The sequence below is a fragment of the Catharus ustulatus genome, chromosome 10 (assembly GCF_009819885.2).
Source record: "Catharus ustulatus isolate bCatUst1 chromosome 10, bCatUst1.pri.v2, whole genome shotgun sequence".
Taxonomy (NCBI): domain Eukaryota; kingdom Metazoa; phylum Chordata; class Aves; order Passeriformes; family Turdidae; genus Catharus; species Catharus ustulatus.
The window spans coordinates 8,139,329-8,154,708 of NC_046230.1; the positions used below are offsets into that span (position 1 = coordinate 8,139,329).

The 15,380-nt window shown below is 43.0% G+C and overlaps 1 protein-coding gene across 1 annotated transcript in view; it reads right to left on the reverse strand.

Moving 5' to 3' along the window:
* The window catches only part of EPHA4 (EPH receptor A4), a 103,597-nt gene that overhangs the window by 22,846 nt on the left and 65,371 nt on the right, over positions 1-15,380 (reverse strand). The window contains exons 6-8 of the mRNA XM_033068587.2: positions 3,776-3,900; positions 2,449-2,608; positions 1,305-1,416 (exon numbers count right to left, since the gene is read on the reverse strand). Coding sequence (XP_032924478.1) covers positions 1,305-1,416; positions 2,449-2,608; positions 3,776-3,900 — 397 coding nt within the window. The remainder of the gene's footprint in view (positions 1-1,304; positions 1,417-2,448; positions 2,609-3,775; positions 3,901-15,380) is intronic.

The following is a 15,380-nucleotide window of genomic DNA, read 5'->3' on the forward strand; positions in this document are numbered from 1 at the left end:
CTCTGACAGCTTTATGGCCGATCCTAACGAGAATCAATACCAGGGCAAGGGGTTGACAGTTCATTTTCTAAAGAGTGATCCATTGAGGGCCAATCACCAAGCAGTGTTTATCAGCCTTGGGAAGAGACATTTTTTTATAGGGGGAGAGGGGAAGGAATCATCTCAAAGCAGCTCGACAGGCTCAATTCTCCAAGGTGGCGACTCATAATTAGAAATCCAATGTATCCTGCTATCAATCCTACCTTAAATAATAAAGTGATCAATAAAAGCAAAGAGGAGATTAAGTCATCAAGCTCAGTGATGCTATTTTCTGTTGCAATGGCTTTTAATAAACCTGTCTCTCCACACCACATCTTCCTAAGTTCTGCTCCTCTTTCCTCTTGCCAGCATAGAGGCTCTGAGTTGAACACCCACAGAAAGTGATCACAATGCATGTCTACTTTCCAGATATTACAATCACAGTCACTTAACTGCTCTCTAGGACAATTTAAAGAGAGCAAACCAAGAGGAGTTTGGGCACATTTACAGCTCTTGCAATTAAACTGACCAACAGAGACTGACAAAATGTGCATCCCTCAGATACCAGGCTTCAGATGCAGTAATGATACCACCAGTTTTATCTCAAAATTACACTGAAGCAAGATCATGCTGATCTTTTTAAATGAGACTGAACACAAAAATGAAGACAGAAACACTCCCACTGTGTTTCTGCTACTCTGTCCTCCCACTCACAGGATTGTTCCTGATGCCTGGGTTGAATTTGGGAGAATGAAGGAGCACTTGGTAGAAGATTATGGCGCTGCATCGATGAAATAACCATCGATCCAGCTCTGCATCTGATGCTGAATGACTGGCTCCATTTAACAGTCATATCCCCTCACACAGGAAGGACTAGCACAGACTCACAGACTAACACAAAAATCACAGCATAGCAGTCTGATGGCTTCGTTAACAAAACTGCCCTTGTTTATTCCCTGTCCATCAGGAGTCAGTCCAAGAAAATCTACCCATACCCATTAAACTTAACTTCAAATTACACTAACCACAAGTCTCTAGCTGGCTTGCTTCTCAGTGCCAGTTATTGGAATCAGCTTTGCATTTGAAGGGCAAATAGAGCTGGAACTATTGCCATTACATCACATGCTGCTTGGTACTAATGTCGAGAAGATCAAAGCTACATGGGAGAAGGCTTGTAATGCAAATGTACTGTTTATGATGCTAATCAAAGAATTTAGCTTTGTTTGGAGGAGACAAAAAGCTCCCTGATGAAAGAGAGAGAAGGAGAGAGAAGCTTAAGTTCTTACCTCCTGCTGATGACAAAGGCTGCAATGAGAATGACCACAAGGACAACACTGCCAGCCACCGAAACAAGAAGCACTGTGGGATTGGTACCATCGCCAATGATGGGGGAAGGAACTGAAAACAGAAAAGGGAGCATTTGTGTCAGACAACCTCAAAAAATCAACCTAGGTAGCACTCAATGAGCCCTCTGGCTCACCAAGGCAGTTTAGAGTAGCACTCCAATCTACTTTCAGGCCTTTATTATATAGTCATTTGACACAATTTTCCAACAGGGTGCTAATGAGCTGAAGACATGATGTTTGATAATGATTTGGGGAACTTCAGTTCACCAGGAACAAGGATTCCCTCTCCTTCTCCCCTCCAGTGCTGCTCAGAGGGTATAATGACTACATTTTTTGCCTTTCTAATTGTTTTCCACACTTCTTTTCTCCTCCTTTTTCTCTCGGGGGGGCAGATGATCACTCTGCAACTGACAGTAGGAGAGTAAGTTATTTTAAAATGTCTACTCTCCTCCTGATGGATTGTTTTCACTTGTTAACATCCTGAATGATATTGCCACTAACTAGCATGACCTTAACTTGATTTAAGGAGACCTGTATGTCCAAAATAAAATAGGCTTGGTCACAGCGCCTTTCTGCCACTGAAAAGCAAACATTTTGGGGGATAAATCTGCATGTTTCCTTGAGCAAAGTGAAAAGCCCTACTGACAATGTAGTTTGAACATTCTTGTCTTTACATAACGTCTAAGAAAAAGTGCAAATATGGGAGCTGATGTAGGACACCTAACTGATCTATGTCGATAGCTTGTAAAGGGGAGTAACAGGGCTCTATTCTCCTTGAAATAAGATATTCCAGAATGGTGCAAATGTCTGCTTTTACAGAAAACAAAATCTGTGTAGCCATTGCTTCTGAGTGTTTCCGGGGTGCCTGTTTCCTTGTGCCACAGTGAAGTACTGTCATTGCTAGAATCTACAACACAGCATGCCCAAACAGGATCAGCTCCACGGCATCCCCAGCAGCCCCGTGGGGAACATTTTCTCAGAGCACACACCCCACAGTAAGCAGCCCCCAGGAGCCTCCCAGCACACAGCCCAGCTGTGTCTGCACTGTGCTGCAGAGGAGCAGCAGGGTGAGGCCATCCCGCACCTGTGTTGGTGGTGAACTCGAAGGGCCCGCTGAAGTCTCCGTACCCCGCCGCTGTCCTGGCGCGCACGTGGAACACGTACGAGGTCAGGGGGTTGAGCCCCTTGATGTCTGTGTTCCTGGAGGCCGTCTTCACGATGCGATAGCTGCGCTCGTTCTGGTCCTGCCAACAGCACAACACAGCGGGCATGGAGGGAAAGCAGCTCCCTGCACGGGAACCTGCAACCCCACCGCCTTGCCAAAGGGGAGTAACAGCAAAGGAATTCTCAAAAAACATCCTGAGGGCTCCTGCTGCTGGCCTTGCTCAATCCCCCCAGTACTGAGTGCTGCATGGGGCTCCGAGCCGGCCAAAAAAGGAGGATGAGGCAGTAGGTATGATGCTCATGTATCACTGATTGCTTAAGAAGTCACACAATGAACACCTTTGGAAAACAGCCAAGCATTTAAATAGGATCCTCTTGATGAACAAGCACATTTTACTCACACATGCTGGCACTTTCTTTTTCTTCCTACCAGCCAGAAGACATATAAAAAATGATAAGAATATTTTAAAAAGAAAAGACTTAGAAAATGTCTTCCAGAAAGTCCATTATTAAAAATTGTTCTATTTTTGGCTGGAAAATCTATCAGAAAATGTAATATTCCAGTTCCCTGCAAATCAGGTGCCTTTTTTTGTACGTGGAAAGCAAGTAAGTGATTTCTTTTTTTAATAAAAAATAATTAGAAGTATGCGTGTGCATGTGAGAGACAGCGCACACAAGCAAGAGCAGGTAATTGTTCATTTTTGCAGAGAGCTTTCAAAGAAAATAGCTCTTTTCATAATTCCCTACTTGAGAAGTTATTTGAAGGAATAACATCTCCCTCTAACTTGGAAAGTATGAAGAATCTAATTTTCTCTCCTTATTCTCTATTAAAAGCCAGCCAGTCCACACTATCACTCTAAGCAGAGGCTGTCGGCAAACAGATCTTATTATTATGACTCTGTTATATACTTCATTATTATACTTCTGTCTATGAAGTACAGCTAATGTCTCACTTCTGCCCAACATTATTGACTCTTATTATAAATGTGATTGCTATAAAAGCTCAGTTTCTAGGTAGGAAAGAAATAACAAAATAAACTCATACCATACAGCAGAACAGCCTATGAGTCTTACTCTTTCAAGCAACCATTCAAGTGCATGAAATCCTTAATTGGATTTTATTAAACTGAATCTATTTGGTTTCGAATGTTGGAATCCTATCTGGAAATAAACAGTAGGGGAATGAAGTAAAGAAGCTCTGCCCCAGCACAAAGGGAACTCCTTGCTTGTCCATTTTTGAGCAGTACCTTTTCATAGTATTTGACCTCATACTCCAGGATGACTCCATTTGGCCTGTCAGGCTCCAGCCAAGCCAAGGCAACGCTGTGCCTTGTTATCTCCTTCGCCTGGATCAATGCAATCGGGGATGGAGCTGCCAGAAGAAAACAAAAAATAACAAAAACATTATAAGCAATAATTTTAATAGTTTTAATAGTTTTAATGAGGAACAGGTATTTTTAGTTGTAACTTTCACAGTGTGAGCACATTTCAGACACTGTATTTATCTTGGGGGGTGGGGGTGAGGGGAAATTAGAAGCATTAAAGATTTTTCCTGTTTTCACTACCAAAATTACATTCAATCATCTTTAAGAAAGATTGGGTTTGGATTCTGAATAGTACTAGACAAGTGGATTTTGAAGTAACAACACAGTTGTCGAAACACTGAAATGTTCATGATGCCCAGGTTAAAACCTTCATAAGAGATCATGTACTAAAAGGATCTTTTCTTTTTGTCCTGTGTCATTTTGGTCCACAGTAATTCTCTTCTTCCATCTCATAAAATTAACTGATGCTATTCCATTAGCTATTTACTTTAAAGGAACTATGAAGTTCCTGAGGTTCCAATCTGTTTTTCTCTAAAGCTGAGAAAATATTGCCACTGAATTAAGTAAGGCCAGAGTAAAGCTGAATACATATGAATTTGGTCCCTCCCATCAAAACCAGGAAACTTGTATTTCAAGAGTCTGAGCCAATTTGTGTCTCCCAACTTGCCCAAATCTGTGAGCAGCCAAGGGCCAGATTCTGGCTTTGGCAGCTCCTTCCCAGCCAACAGAGAGCAGAGACTGGCCCAGTGTGTGCTGAAATGGCATCTCCTGACCCTGTCCCACGCGGCGCTGCATTGATGCCATCAATAGAAAGATCAGGACTGCACCCAGGGTAAGGGCTGCAGCATTTTTGGAAAAACTCTACCTAGCAACAAGCTAAACTCCAAGACCCTTTAAACTGTATCTGTGTCAGTAATAAAGGCTGCAATGAAGAAGATAATGGAAAACATCTCTTTGTGCAGCAGGCACTGTCTAAAGAGCCCCTGCTAATGCTGAAGTTCAGGTTTCTGGCTGGCTGGAGGACAATGCCTTCTCCCTCTGCCTGTGATAGCTGCAGATTCATGGCTGAGCTGGGGAACGGGTTTTCTGAAGATTTATGAACCCGGCTGCCCCTTTCTTGCTGTTGTGTTGCTGTGTGGTCACATCTCTAGCCAGCTGTTATCAGGCTCTTTTGATGCTGACAATAGCTGGTATAAATGGCGGAGTCTCCAGGGATAAAAAGGGACATTCATGAAATTTTTAATCTTATCTAACAAAGCTGTCCTGTATAACCAGAGATTAGAGGTCTTCCTAAATTGAATATATTTCTTCTTTTGTCCCCTGATGCCGTAGCTGCTCTTTTTTCCCCATTTCCCTTTCTTTTTGTTTCTTTTTCTGCCTTAAACTTTGGGATGACGATCCATGAAAATATAATAAAGTTAAAAGTATCCTTGAAACAGGTATCCTTGAAAACTACCAAGAAAGGCAAAGAAATAAAACAGTCACTATAAATGAAAGGAAAATTGAATGTTGAAAGCCTCAAACCTACTTGACCATATCAGACAGTTCTGATGGAAGTGAAAATAACCGGTAGATGCTGCAGTCACAAAAGGGTGTCTCCTCTTGATGTGAAACCATCAGGGAGCTGCTTCCCGATTTACTATTTGACAGTTTGGCATCTCTGTTAGAAATGCCTCCAAAACCTTTATCTCTTTTTTCCTTGTCTGTCTCTCACAGGCAAAGGCAAATACTGAATGACAGAGGAGACTATAAACACTGCCAACAGGGAGGATCCAGGTGTGCTCCATCAAATTATATCTGTGGCATGACTGCAAACCTGCTTAATAACCTCACACTTCCTCAAGAGAGAATCAAACCTTTTTTTAATTCCCTTCTGCAATAAGAATACTGCTCAGCTAATAAATTAGAACTCGGATTTGTTACCCTAAAACACACACGCACACGCCATTACTGATAAACCAAGCGGAGAGAAATCTGCTTAGTTAATCGCTGCCTCATGCAGGGCAGACAAGCAATTCTTTTTACTGAGAATCCATCACTTGTGCTGGTCTGACCTCAAGAACTGTAGAGAGAAAGTTCACTTTCTTTCCTTTATCCGCTCTTTAACCTCCTTGGTTTCCCATTTCATTTCAGCAGGCATCTATATCGGAATTTACTGAGTCCTTCAATATTGGGCTGGTAAGTGCTGTATGAAAACACATTTCTTCTCTGTTGTAAAATGGCTATTTGCAGCAGAAGAATTTATATTAACTAAGCCTTCTTGTGAAAGACTCTCAGCTTTATATAGCTTAACAAGTGCTTTCTCGCATTTCCCAAAAATGGACAGCTGATCTCAGGCACTACCCCACACTGGAATAAGCAGCAGCTCCTGGCCTCCAGGACACAAAGAGGATTTGTACATCAACTCCTTTGTTACTCCTTACACTTTTAAGAATGGCCCTATTTTTTCCTTCCTGCCCTTTATACGCAAATTCATCCTCCGTAACTTTCAGGATCTTCTTTTGTCCTGGATTCTGCAGATGAGCCATTTGTTCCTGACTTTGTTCTGAACGCACATCCTGCCTCTCCATATGCTATACAGAAATCCTAAGAATGCCAAAGTCCAACTACTGAACTGCAGGAAGCTCTTCAGGGGTCCCATCCCTGCAGCACAGACCTACAAGGGTCGATGCAGTAGGATGGTGAGCTGAAACTGAGCACCTCGAGGAACTGGACCAGTACCCACAGGATACTACAGTTACCCCACTGCATGGACACAGTCCTCAGCTACCAATTCCCTTTTATTTCTGCAAGTAGCCCTACAAATCAGATTTATTTTCACCATCTGACCTGAAAGACTGGACTCCTGGAAGAACAACAGTTTCTCTTTGCACATGTATTACCAAAGGGCATAAGAGTCTGGTCAACATTGACCAGGACAAAGAGGACACCAGCACTGCCAGCTCAACATGGCACTTCAGGCAGCAGACACAGCCTTCTGAGTGAGCTCCTGCAAAATATTTACATTCTTTGTTCTTCTGCCTTTTGCCTTTAAATTGCCTCTTAGAGATGATGTGAAGATAAACATATAACAGGTTGTAAAATGATGCTTTGATCACAAGCAGAATAAAAGACAGAATATTCTCTTCTATGTGCGTGGGCTAACTTCATTAGATGCACACATTCCTACATAAAACACACTGAGGATAGCTTGACCAAAAAGAATAATGTACACAATTAAGATGTTCACAGTTTCCCATGAAACTTATGGAAGGGAGAGAGAGATCACATTTTCTTTCACTTTTTGCACTTCCCTCCACCCTGCTCCCTTATGTTTGGAAGGGAGCAGTAGGCAATGACTTGTTTCTCAACCATCACTGCTTAGAGCAGCAAGCTCTCAGCCACACGTGCACAGACTGCACACACCAAGCACCAATTCTACCAGAACAGCCCATTTCACAGAATGAGGTATTCTGGTGTCTAAAAAGGGCTCTCTCCTTGAACAAAAGCACCAAGTGTAACTTTCCTGAGTTCAAAGCTCAGCAGTTCCTCTCCCTTAAGAACCCAGCTCCCTACTGATGTGAATGTTGCAATTTTCTTTCATCTACTTCCTCAATAACCTGCCATTAAACACCTACTAGTAGTTTTATTACCTCAGTTCTGAGCTTGCGGCCTACAGAGAGAGAAAGAGCACAGATGTACTACAAAAACTTCACCCAAATGCCATAAAGCCATATCCCAAGGCTAGCCAGTGCTGAATTGTAGCAGTTTTGAGGCACTTTAAAGGATGGCAGAGGCAGAGTGTCAGTTTTTCATTACTGGTTCAAATTAGGAGGGGTGGGGGAGAATGGAAAGAGGAAAAAACAGGAAATAAATAGATGCAATAAAGTCTCTGGCATGTAGGCATCCATGAGTGAAAACAGCCCTTTTTATAAAACTACAGCACATGAGTACTCAGATATCAAAGATACACAATGCCCAGTGTTTTATTGAAGATGCCTTCTTGCCCACAGCAGGGTTTACTTTCCACTCCCCATGATTTGAATTTAAATGGATCATGTTTACTCAAGGGGTCTTTCACTGACTGAAAAATATACCCACAGTTTGTACATTATCTCAGCTAAATTCAAATAACATATTTAAATTTAATTACTTGAAGCTTAGGGGTTTTCATGCTTTTCTTTATTCCCTCAATTGCACACAACACTTATTTGTTCTTATCAATGGCTATGTGCTTTGTCAAGCATCAAAATTAAATGCTTGAAAGCACTAATGATGTTACTGTGATTAAGGGTTTTTACCTTCCAGGGTAGATACTAAAAGCCTGCTCCATTATTAATTACTTAAAAAAAGAAAAAAAGAAAAAGAAATATTTGAGGATCTTAAGAGTCCTCTTAGAAATCAAAACAAGAAAACAAAAGGTCTTCCATTTAAAAAATCTTCTCCTGATTAGATACAACAGATTTAAGGGAACCTAGCACATTTCTGGTTTTCTCTTTGACTATTTACCTTGTAATACTGTGGGTGTTTACATGGGATTTTGTAAATTGCCTTAGTAAATAATCTCACAGCAGGAAAACGATATGCAACACAAAGAAGCAAATATGGTTTTAATAATTTTAAAGGCCCATGCTCTGGGCTCTGATCAGATTCTGATCATTTTATTCATGAAAGAGGGCATCTTAATTGACTAGCTGTCACACTGGCTTCGAATCGAGGGAAGAGAGAAACGTCCAACCCTCCTTAGTTACACATACCAGAATAAATTAAGCAGAGGGCAGTTCTCTTTCACAGAGCCACTGATTTGTTAGAGTTGGAAGGGACCTCTGGAGATCATCCAGTCCAATCCCCTGCCAAGGCAGGGTCACCTGGGCAGGTTACACAGAAATTAATCCAAATGGGTTTGGGATGTTGCCAGAAGGAGAGACTCCATGACCTCCCAGGGCAGCTGTTCCACTGCTGCTCTTCCTCATGCTGAGGAACTGCTTGTATTTTGGTGTTTGGCCATTGCTCCTTGTCCCATCACTGGGCACCACTGAAAAGAGCCTGGCACCATCCTCTTGGCACCCCTTTGAGATGTCATTATTGCATTAATGAGATCTCCTCAGTCCTCTCCAGACTAACAGGCCCAGACCCTGCAGTCTCTCCTCATAAAAGAGATGCTCCAGACCCCTCATCACCTTTGTGGCATCCACTGGACTCTCTCTCGTTGCTTCTTTTCATTTTTGTACTGAGGAGCCCAGAACTGGACACAGCACTCCAGATGTGGCCTCATCAGGACCAGAAAAGCTTTTAGCATGACCACAGCTCCAAACATATGCAAAGCACATGCACAAGCCATGCATGCCCATCAGGATAAGCCCAGGAAGGGCTGCTGCAGATGTGTGAGGCGATGTGCACTCGCAGATTTGATGTCTGTGCACGTCTGGAGAGCCAAGTCGGGGTCTGGCATTCCCATTCCTCGCTGTCAGCGTGACAGCTACGCCTGCTCCGGGGGCCTGCCAGAGTCTGCGGCTGCCTGAGCACTTCAGAAACTAACCACATGCATATTTGAGGCTTTTTTCATTATTCCCTCTGTAAAAGTGGAGAAAACATTTGTACTAGTGATGATTGGACCAGGTTAGGACTTGGACAAGGATCTAGAGGCCTGATTGCTCAACCGAGCCACTGGAAGCTTCCCAAGACATTCCCGAGCCCTCTGTCTTCCCACGTCTGCCTCTCCTTCCCCCAGGAATGAGAGTGGCCAGGAACAGCTCCCAGCCTGGAGACTGACACACACCGAGGTTCAGGCCAGCACTTTCACACTTCCAGTGTTTGAAGCAAAGACTTTAAATCTCTGTGGAGCAAGCGCCCAAGGTTATCCACCCACACTGGAAACCCTGGCCAGGGCACAGTGACAGGGGACAGCTGAGCTTGGCCTCTCTCCCCCAGTCCCTTTAAGCAGCCCTAATGCTGCTGAACTGAACCTCCCCTCCTTGTTGCTAGAAATCACGCTGCTGAGGGAAAGCACCAACTTGGCCACGGGATGTTCTCACAGGACGCCCTCATCCCAAAATAACAGCACGAGGGATCTTCCCTTACGTTCCAGGCTCTGCAACCCAGTCACAGACCTCTGAGAAAAACCAAGTGACACGCTCTCAAACCTAGGGACCAGCTCACACCAGCTATTTGTAATGATGTGTTCATAAAGAAAGGGGCAAGAAAATGAGATTTTAAAGACTGTTAACACAGTATTATTATGTTTTAAACATTTCCTCTGTTTTAAAGTTTTCATTTCTTGCCTCTCCCAAAAGAACCTGTGCTGCAAATCTTGCCAAACCACAAAAGCTGGCTCTGACTTGCATCAAATCAAAGCTTGAAGGAAAACCCAGGCTCTCAGCAGCAACAAATAGTAGTAGCTGAGGATTATTAGAGTGCTGTACTTTTACCACCTAAGTCCAGCTTCATTTCTTGGCAATGCAGTGGCTGCTGAGGATCCACAAAGAGCCTGTGTATTTTCTGGGCTGCACATCCAGTTCTGTGTCACTTTTAGCACAGACTAATCCAACATACCAGAACTGCTCTAATTTAGATCAAAACTATTATAGGAACTGAGATGTGGCCACAGTTCCCTGTGGTTTACAGCAGAAATGAAGGGAGGATGAAGAAGATTTTGCAAGCCCAGAGGATGGCTTGTTCTGGTGATCAGAGGGCCAGCTCTTGACAGCAATACATTATTTCCAGGTACTGGTTCCTCCAATTTTGAAGGCCAAATAATGATGTCAGCTTATGCAATGCAGGCCTGGAATTACTCCAAAGATCTGAATCTGTAACCTACAATCCCAAAGATTGCCTTAAACTAAAAGATTATAGAATCCACGTAGCATTTAGCAAGAGATTTGTATTGCAACTCAAGCATGGGGTCTGTTTTCGTCTGAAAACTGCTTGTTTTCTTTCTGCTAGCTTGCTAAGAAATCCTGTTGGCATGTTCTGACAAGGGTAACTTTATAGTTGCCAACAGAAACATGGCAGAATACTGTGTATTTCCTGTATGTATGAATGCCAGTTTAAAACAAACAGGAAAACAAGCCTTTCAGTTGGAAGGCAATTTATAAAATCTATCTGAACATCACAACCACTTAAAAACCCCAGCACCAAAACATTTCTAAATGCTAGGATGATTAACATGGAAGGGTGAACATACTTTGAGCTGTGAGCTGCTCTAGAAACTCCAGAGCTGTAAGTAATTTGTTAAGATGGGGAATTAGTCAGCAGCTGTCTGACCTGAGCAGGTTTGGAGCCGCTGGTCACAAAGCAGGTCACGTTGCAGTCACTCTTCCTCTAGTTGAGCTTGGAATCTGACCCAGTATAAACAACCATAAATTTTGTAGCCTAAAGAAGCCAACACTGATGCTCCACTGCATTATATTGGCTTGAGAGAAGCAGAAAAAATGGGCCAGGCAGTCCAGACAAAGAGAGACTGCTGTGGGACAGAGCTGTCTCACTTAGAGGTGGGACCCCGGGACTGAATTTGGGTGGGACACTCGTGGGAAGGACATGCTGTAATCATCCTCTTACTTCCCAGATGCTGGTCCAAGCAAGCACAGACCACCAGAAACCCCTGATGCTGTGACACAATGTACAGCACCCCCGAGGACAGTGGCTCTGGGGGAGCTGAAGGGAGGAATTAGAGATCATAGCCCCTAGTTATTAAAGCAGATAATAATGTTGGAATTGGAGCATTCCCAACAGTTCAAAATAACTAGTCTGCAGCAAAATGCCCCACTTAGCATCTTTCCCTCAGGGCAACTCCGCCTTACCCCTGCCCTGCTGCTCCTCCCAGGGAGCCAGAAGCAGCCACCAGAGTTAATTCCTCCCCAGAACGAGCCTGTCTCACCCCTGCACTGCTGCACAGGAGGGGGACCTGCTGAGCTGCCTGTCCTAAATGCACTCCACTCCCCCCAGCCCCTTCCACTGGGAAATCAAAGCTACCCTTAAAGAAACAACACTTACCCTCAAATGAGGCCCCATCCCGTTCTCTAAGCCTTTCCTCAAGTCAAACAACCATCCAGCTACTCCTCCTTCATTCTGCTATCCTCCTGCCCAGTTAAGACATTTGGACACACATCAGGAGTCAACACACAAGAGGGGAAGACCTGTTCTCAAACTGTACAGAACCAACAAAATAACTTACAGTATCTGTGCCCTGCAAACCACTTGTTGTGGGCAGCTTGCAAACCTCTCACAACAGTGTTTCAATAATCCATAAAACAACATTAAAAATATTGACCCTGCTGTTGTAATAGCCCAAAGGGCTTTGTCTCACAGGGCATAGGACAGCTCTCAGCTGATGCCCCATGTCTCTATCCATTAACAGAAAGCCTCACTTCTGCTCCCTGGCCCTTTCTTATACTTACCACCAAGTCACCTGAGTATGAGGTTACCCCAACAGTTATGGCACAAAGCTCAATCCATTATGGGGCAAATGTGTGATTTGGCACTCAAGGCAACACATCTCCTAATGCTGCTCTCCTTGGCTCCCACACAGTTACTTTTTATTTACTTGAAGCATGGATGTCTAGATGATGTATATACATGTGCTAAATAACGTCCTTTGTCACTTATCTTCAGCATTAAGAATATTAGATTTTGTAAAAAGTGCTGCTTAAAAGCCTTTCTAAAATCCAGACAAACAGAAGCCTCTGCCCTATTTGCTACTTAGATGCCTTGGAAATACTGAAGTATCTTCTAAACAAACAAAATAAATAAATAAATGGCATGACTCATTCTGCTAAAGCAGCATTCGCTACTTTAATAAATAGATTTGGCCACATTGCCTCATCCTGGCTTCTGAAGTGCTTCAGTAATAGCACAGACTTAGACTTTGCCATTTGGGTTTCTCAGATCAATCATCTAAAGTCAGAAATGGCAAGACTCTTGAGGGAAGAAAAAGTAATAAAATTATAAACATTTTCCTTCCACTGTGATCCCAACTGCAGGCTGGGTCTCAGCCATGCCCTCCTGAGCCCCTGGCACCCAACAGAACCCAAACCCAGGACCCACTCAACAGTTACAATCACAATTCTCACCTTAATACTTGAGAGCACGAATTGCTTAAAAGCCACCAAAGGCAAGGAACTTCAGCCAAACTTAGTTTCAGCCCCATCACACAGAAGAGGCTGGTACAGAAGGTTTGCACTTACATATTTACATTCCAGCTGAACAAGCTCTAAATTTTAATTATAGTTGATATTCAGAGCTTCCAGTTGGAACTCTGGTAAAGTATCTTCTGTACAAAGGTTAGATGGATTTGACATGATATGATCTCTGTCTCTGTGCTGTTGAGAAATGCTTGAGATTGAATCTAGGTCTGGGTTTTCTGGGCTCAGGTTAGGAGCACTTTGTGAAGGACACTGCTCCTACAGCACTTGGAGATCCTCATTCTTCTAGGATGCTGCCATACTCCCCCACCAAAGTATCTCTTCTCCAGGGAAAAAAAGATATCCTGTGCTTCTGGAAAGCACCACAGAGAATCAGACTGCAGCACACTTAACTCACACTTGGAGCTCTCCCACCAGGCCCTTTCACTGGAACTGAATTAAACCCCCTTTCCTCCACCCACAACAGGGAGATTTGTTCAGGAAATTAAAAATCATTAATAGACCCGATGAGAGAGAAAAAACTCTGCACACAGTGTTGCTGCAAAAAGCAAAATTACCTATGTTTGCCATTCATTAAAAAAAAAACCCAACAAAACTGATGAGGTACAAACTGTGGAAGAGTCCTGAGCTTCCTGAAACACATAAACCTTAAAATTAAAATCTTAGTTCATGATGTCAGTAGCCAATTACATCATAGGTGGCACATAATTAAACTTATAAAGGGGTTTCGTTATTTCGGTTTTACGCTGGATACTGAAAACCAGCGCATTATTTGTTTTAAAATTGTGTCAATTGGAAAAACCCCAAGTGGAATCAGTAATTAAATATTAAAGGTGACTGCCTCAGTGGAAAACACTGCAAAGAATAATTGGTTTCCTGTGCAATGCAAGAGCCATTACAAAGTCTGAAAAATTTCAATCCTAAAAATAAAAAAATAATTTAAAAAAAAATTAACCTTGTGAGGTTATCAGGATGTTGAGCTGTACAAAGACCAGCCAGATTTATGCCCTGGAAGAGTAGTGAGCTACAATCTGGGCAAATAAAAGACATGAAAACAATGATTTGTGCAGCAGTCGAACAGACTGGTCTCTATTCTGAGTTTGGACCCTTGTTTCCAGTGCCACATTCCAGCAGACAGGACGGCACTGAGAGGAGCCCATCCCAGCTCCTGGCATGATTTCTCCAGCAGCCTTTCCTCCCCACAGCAGCCAGGCTCCCACGGGCACTGCAGGGTGCAACTGAGACCTGCACAGGATATGGACTCAAAACCATCTTCCTCCAAAACCTGCAATTCAACAATCATTTCTTCTTGCAACAGCACACAGAGAATTTTTCAATGTTATTTCTCTTCTCCCTGAAAGGCTCACTGTTAGGATTTTAGTTCATTTTTGTCATCAAGGTCCAAATATTTTATCATCTTCTCATTTAATCCAGGTGAAGCTGGTACCTTCTATTTAAGGATCACTCAAATCAGAAATAAGCTAGGGAAGCCCTGTGCTACAGAGCCCTTGTAATCTACAGCTTGTCAGTGCAACAAATATAAATAAAAATATTCTTGGGTTAAAGCAAAATGCCGCTTGTGCAAGCAGTGCTGAGCCAATCCACCCCTTTCACATAGTTTTTTCCCAGTCCTTCCACAATTGCAGCTTTAACCTTCAGCACAGGCAGCAGTGAAAGCAAGAGGCTCTTGCAAAGGCACCACAGGGTCTGCACCCTGTCTGGAGTGCCACAGAGAGCCCACAAATCCCTGCAGCTCCTCCAGGACTCCCCTTGGCTGCTCCATTCCCAAGTGCCCAGGGAGCTTGAAAAACATGGGATTTAACACTCAGCCACTTACACATTCCAGTCACTTTCTGCCTTATTTATGTGCATGCACAATATCCTGATAAACTATGAGGGAGGCTGTGGCTACTCCATCTGCATTCCCTTTTATGCTGGGAAGATAAATTGGGGCTGATTCAGAGGACAGATTTAGAGAACGCAGTCTGTTACCAAGACAAGCGCAATCTTCCCAGGGAGCCCTTGTACGGGCTGTCTCCAGATCATGCCTTGATTTGTTTGCTAAAATAAATGGGACAGCACACAAAACCCAATTCATATACGAGACACCTCTTCCAGCCCACTATACTTTCCTATTTTGCTTAGTCAAAACTGTCTTGTTCTATTATCTCTTGACAAGACCACTTAATGGCAACACAGAAAATGTAAAAAAAAATATTAAAAAGTTAATTAAAAATTTCAGCACTTTCCTTTTTCCTTTTCGCCTTTGGTAATCTGTGGAATTGGAAGACATTTATATCCAAAGCACATTACAGTTTAAGGGGTTTTTTTTTGACTGTAATAATCCATGGATACTTTCAATGGATTTTCATACAGACAAAACCAAAGATATTTTATGCGGCAGTAGA